The following is a 5,521-nucleotide window of genomic DNA, read 5'->3' as shown; positions in this document are numbered from 1 at the left end:
CGCCGCATCCGTCCCGCACTGATTGATAAACCAATTTAATATTATTGTCGTGAGAAATGTGGGCCAACACCACTCTTTTCGCTTATACTTGTTCCGGATAGGCTCGTTTAGGCCGTTGAGTTGTTACGTGACAATCAAAATTCATTTAGCTGTTAAGAAGGCTCATGAAATAAATGTAATCTATTAGTTTTATATTATTATATTACATTAGGGTAGGCTCCGAGCCCCTCGGTGGGGACATATAGTGAGCTGGTGATGATGATGATGATGATTAGTTTATTTACAGTTACATTAATATCACTGTATCGAAGTGCCTGTCACCTCTCTTTGTGTTATTGTGTAATTAAATGTTCAGTGACATTTTATGCGTATTGTGATTGTATACGTAGTTATACAATATTGTAAATCTTCACTAACGGGTTTCTTTAGACATGATACAAATCATAAATGCAATATGCATTTGTACAAAAATATTATAGTCATCATTTGCACATACAGTCAAAATATGCACAAAGCTATAATATAAAATCCTTAATTTTATCAAATAGATGCAAGTTTTTTTACCGATGTTAACAATTTGATGAGCATCAGGTCGCGTGCGTCGATTTATGTAAATTAAATTGGTACGAAATTGTTCACACGGGCTCGAAGAGCTTTAACCACTATTGTTGAGCGGCGCATCGATATCCGGCTTCATATGTAAACTGTTTTAATATTAAACCTCATCGAATTGGAAATTAACTTCAATTGGTTGCGTTTTGCAGCGTCCTTCATTGTTTGCGGGCATGAAAAGATCGTTTACATTTGGATTATTTTTTGAATTGTATTTTTTTGTGATATTTCACTGATTAAGCATATATAGACTTTTACGCCCGTATTCACAAACGACACTGTGAGGTCTCATAGTGTGCTCGAGCGCACAGGGCTGGTAAAATCAATTCACAAACAACACTTAAGTGCCACAGCGCACTATGGGTTCCCTAAAATGAACGCACAGATAAAGTAGCTTCGCAGCTACTTTAGACAACGCATAGTGTTGTTTGGTAAGCTGTCAAAATTGAAAACCGAGGTGTCGCTGCCGTAATAAAATGGATTATAGCAGTGAAGAAGAGTTTGACAATTATATCCACGATCGATTAGTCGAACAAAGAACAATAACAACAAGAAAAGTAATACGGGACTTTCAAAATCCTTTCGATTTCTACAGCTCGGAGGAATTCCGAAGACGATATAGATTTTCAAAAGACATCGTTCATAGTGTCATTCTGCCAATGGTTACAGATAGTGATTTATTGACTAGAAGAGGCTTACCAGTACCCCCAATATATCAGCTGATAGTAACATTGAGATTCTACGCTACTGGTAATTTTCAGGTAGGTGTCTACCCAGATATGTACATAAATATCGTACCGCATGATGAAATTGGAACTTCTGTTACTGCGGATGCGGATGCGGATGCGAATATTCGCAACATCCCTGCTATATACTTGAACCTTGCTGTTGAGGAAAGCCCAGTTAACAAAACAATACATTATAAATAAAAATATGTATACATAGGAAAGTATATGTCTATATTCATAAAAAACTTTTGATAAATGAAATTTTTCTCTTTGGCTTACAGATGGTTACAGGAGACCTTATACAACTGAGCCAACCCACAGTGTCAAGAATTGTGAAGAAAGTCTCTCGGTTAATTTGTTTCAAAATTAGACAATTTATAAAATTCCCATCAAATTTAGAAATGATTAAACAGCAATTTTATGGTATTTCACATTTTCCGGGAATTATTGGTGCAGTTGATGGCACTCACATACCAATTCAAAATCCTGGTGGACCTCATGCAGAAGTATACAGAAATCGAAAAAAATTTTTCTCAATTAACACACAAATAGTATGTGGGCCTTATTTAGAAATTTATGATATTGTAGCTGATAGACCTGGATCTGTTCATGATAACAGAATTTTTCAAGATTCTCTACTTAAAAGAAAATTCGAGGAAGGTACTCTGGATGGAATACTCCTAGGTGACAGTGGTTATAGTTGCCAAACATATTTGTTAACGCCAGTGCTCCAGACAGAGACAATACATGAGGAAAATTATAATAAAGCTCACATCAAAACAAGAAATACAGTGGAAAGAACCATTGGGGTCTGGAAAAGAATCTTTCCATGTCTGTCAAAGAAGATGGCAACAAATTTAACTACTACGTGCCATATCATAGTAGCTACTGCTATACTTTATAATATTTTAAGACACTATGGCATTCCTGAAATTATTGGCGAAGAAAGAAATTACCAGCATCTAAACCATGGAACTCAAAGAAGAGAAGAATCTTCATCAGGACTTTTATTTAGAAGGATGTTCATAATACGTCATTTCTAGGATACTTAAATAAAGTAGGTATAAATAGTAATTTACACAGAAGTAAAGGAAAGTCTACACACCAAATCAAGTTATTAACTTTTCAGTTATCAACCTGTAAACAAGTGAACCAGGAAGAAGCCAGCAAGTTTCATCTTTAATTTCAACTCCTTCCCCATTATTCAGTGAACTTTTTGACCTTCCTTCTTAAGTAACATTGTATAATAAAGTCAAATAAAAAACTTCTAATGTTATTAGGTTTTTTTATTATTTTTCTGTTTTAAAATATCAATTTCTAATTCTAATTTTTCGATTTGTAATTTGTGGACATGTTTTTCATATTCCAGGATGTTTTTTTCTCTTTGAATTAAAACTTTTTCTCTTTCCATTCTCAATTCAAATAAAGCCTGGTCATGTTGGGTATTCAATTCAGTTCGATGAATCCGAGCCAGAGTTTCCCTTATTAGGTTTTTATTACCTGTAATACATAAAAAAACCATTTATAATAGCAACTTCATGATACATAATATACCGAATTTTATAAGTAGGATACATATATACACTAGCACTATATATAGAAACTTACCTTTGGGGGTGTTGAAGTCCTTTGGGGTTTTTTTTTGGGGAGTATGACATTCTCCAAATTCTCCAGATAATACTGTACATGTTATTTTACTACCTGAAATAAAAGAAAACTTTATGCTCTATTTATTATCCAATAAGTGTAGTATTCCACACCAGTTGGTGATTTCTACTCAAACTACTTTTACAAAAGCCAGTAATCAAATGATTTAAAAAATAACATTAGTCTGAACAAATTTTACTGATATTACTTGTACTGGGGGCCTCAATGTCATCTAAATTTCTTTTTAACAATGGGGGAACATTTTCCTTAGATTTTCCAGTACTAAAATCTAAAAAGGAAACATCTGAAAAATATACACAAGTAATAATATATTTCTGTACTTTAGTTCTAAAAAAATTAAGCATTCAAATTTGCAATATTTTTTACAAAACATTCATAAACCAATTATACAATACGAGCTGTTGCCCGCGACTTCGTACGCGTGGTATTAGAAAACATACAAACTATATAAATTACAAAAAGCTCAGTATCCCTCGGGAACCGGACATTTCTCTGGGATGAAGCTTATCCCATGTGTACTCCAGACTTTGTTTTGTATCTGTGCCAAATTTCAATAAGATATGTTGAACCGTTGCAGAATGATCGAGTAAACATTAAAAAACTAAATTAATGAATCTCACGGGAACCGTAACTTATCCCGGGATAAAAAGTAGATTATGTGTTCTTCCAGACTACGCTCTAAACCTGTGCCAAATTTCATGGAGTTCCGTTCAGCCGTTTAGGCTACAAACGCTAACAAACATCCATCTATCCATCCATCCATCCATCCATCCATCTAAACTTTCGCATTTATAATATTAGTAAGAAGTAAGATTACATACCATATTCAGATCTCTGTTTCCTTAGATCTGTGGTATGTTTTGGTAAACATTGTTTTTCCACCAAGTTGGTGGTTGGTACTAAAAAAAAAACAAAAATGAAAAAAACTATTTGATGACATGAATGAATGAATTCTCTGTCAAGTTTCTAAACTATAAAATGTAATACTTACATTCAATAGTATTAGAATCGATTACACCCGGAACTTTTAAATTAATTGAAGGACAAACGAGGTCGACAATGTGATCTGATATAGTGCTTCCTGCGTCAGGTGGGCCCCCACCAGTACATCTCAAACTCGCTGCTTCTAAGCTGAGCTCTTTTTTTCTCTGGCTTTTTATGTTCTCCCAGCATCTCTTAAGCTGTATACTATTTCTTTGGGAAACATATTCGTGGGAATTGTATGCTACAGTCAATTCCTCCCAAGCTTCTTTCTTTAATACAATATTTTTTGAACATGTTCTTTTGTCTTCGATTATTGGCCGCTCTCTAACTAATGCTATTATTAATTCCCTCTCCGATGAAGTAAATGGTATTTTCTTCGAACTAGATTAAAATACGGTATCAGATTAAATGCCATATTACTATAGAAATAATAATAATAAAAAAAAAACAAAATACTCATTGACAAATTGTATTCGTAATCAACAGAAAACAACGATGATCGTAAAATAATGTATCTAAAATTTCACTTACCACATGGCAACGGCAACAACCGTACAACGTACAAAATAATTAAGACGTATCCAAGCAAAATAATGTCTAAACGTTATGTTGGTTGATTTCTTTTGCAAAACAAACTTGCTTTGAGGTTATTATATTGTTATTAATGTCAACATTTTTTCTGACAAGCTATGTAGTGAATTTTGCAACACAAATGGACCAATCACCGAGCGATATCTAACGCAGTGCGTTCCCTCAACGAGGTGTTACTTAAGTGTCGTTTATGAATCAGAAGGCTTGCCAAAACGAACGCACTGAGAAATGTTGTTCTTTGCACAGTGTTAGTAGTACGCACAGCCAAGTATTGTTTGTGAATACGGGTGTTAGTCATCTTTAAAGCATATAATAATTCGTAGCAAAAAAAAAACTATGTTGTTGAAAAATAGCAATGGCAACTTACAAGGCAAGCATACTAAGCTACCTGCCATTAGCAATTTGATCGTTCTGGAACTGAGCCATTATGCTACTTCAAGCCCATTTAAACAATTATCATCTAACTGGCATGAAATCGCGAAACTAGAATCCACTTCTAATTATGTCAGTACAGTGGGCGACATGGCCTTGATCCCGCGTATTGCTTGCCTACGCAACGAACGGCCGGCACTTGTTCGAACTTTGAGAACGTGTTAGGTCGTTGCCGACAATTATCGGCGTCATTAGCAGCCGAGTACGCAGGTGGTAATAGATCGTAAACTTTGCAAGCAAATATCAACTTAATGCTAGTGGACATAAGTGACTATCACATAAATCGAACCCACCGCAAGGATTACACACTCCATTGCTGTCCTCAAGTTGACTAATGAAAGGAAATTACATTTAAAATGACAATTATACGGATAATGATTAATTATAGTTACGAATATTGTGATTCGCTCAAAATTACATAGGTATCTAGTTTCTAAATTTCACTTTTAATAACAAAATATACTATCATAATATTTATTAATAAGAATGTGATAAGTTGGCTGTAA

General features: G+C 34.3%; 3 protein-coding genes across 3 annotated transcripts in view; 2 read left to right on the top strand and 1 right to left on the bottom strand.

The window, feature by feature from the left end:
• The window catches only part of LOC106107825 (F-box/LRR-repeat protein 6), a gene marked incomplete at its 3' end in the record, with an annotated part of 23,418 nt that extends 22,985 nt beyond the window's left edge, over positions 1 to 433 (bottom strand). The window contains exon 1 of the mRNA XM_013288830.1: positions 418 to 433. Within this exon, the coding sequence (XP_013144284.1) occupies positions 418 to 433 (16 nt within the window). The remainder of the gene's footprint in view (positions 1 to 417) is intronic.
• The window catches only part of LOC106107823, a 37,177-nt gene that overhangs the window by 4,073 nt on the left and 27,583 nt on the right, over positions 1 to 5,521 (top strand). The gene's annotated exons all lie outside the window — the stretch shown is intronic.
• LOC106107824 (putative nuclease HARBI1) lies at positions 1,089 to 2,383 on the top strand. The gene is made up of 2 exons (XM_013288829.1): positions 1,089 to 1,373; positions 1,622 to 2,383. Exons 1-2 carry the CDS (start codon positions 1,089 to 1,091, stop codon positions 2,381 to 2,383), a joined length of 1,047 nt encoding a protein of 348 aa, XP_013144283.1.

The sequence above is a fragment of the Papilio polytes genome, unplaced genomic scaffold (assembly GCF_000836215.1).
Source record: "Papilio polytes unplaced genomic scaffold, Ppol_1.0 DF821845.1, whole genome shotgun sequence".
Classification (NCBI taxonomy): Eukaryota; Metazoa; Arthropoda; class Insecta; order Lepidoptera; family Papilionidae; genus Papilio; species Papilio polytes.
Note: the sequence above shows the minus strand (reverse complement) of the source record. Positions and strands in the feature narration are given on the sequence as shown.

Bases quoted from the DNA above. Each gene is read 5' to 3' on its own strand.
- LOC106107824 (XM_013288829.1), top strand. From the start codon at position 1,089: ATGGATTATAGCAGTGAAGAAGAGTTTGACAATTATATCCACGATCGA. The intron at 1,374-1,621 runs GTAGGTGTCTAC...TTTGGCTTACAG, and splicing joins ACGCTACTGGTAATTTTCAG to ATGGTTACAGGAGACCTTAT.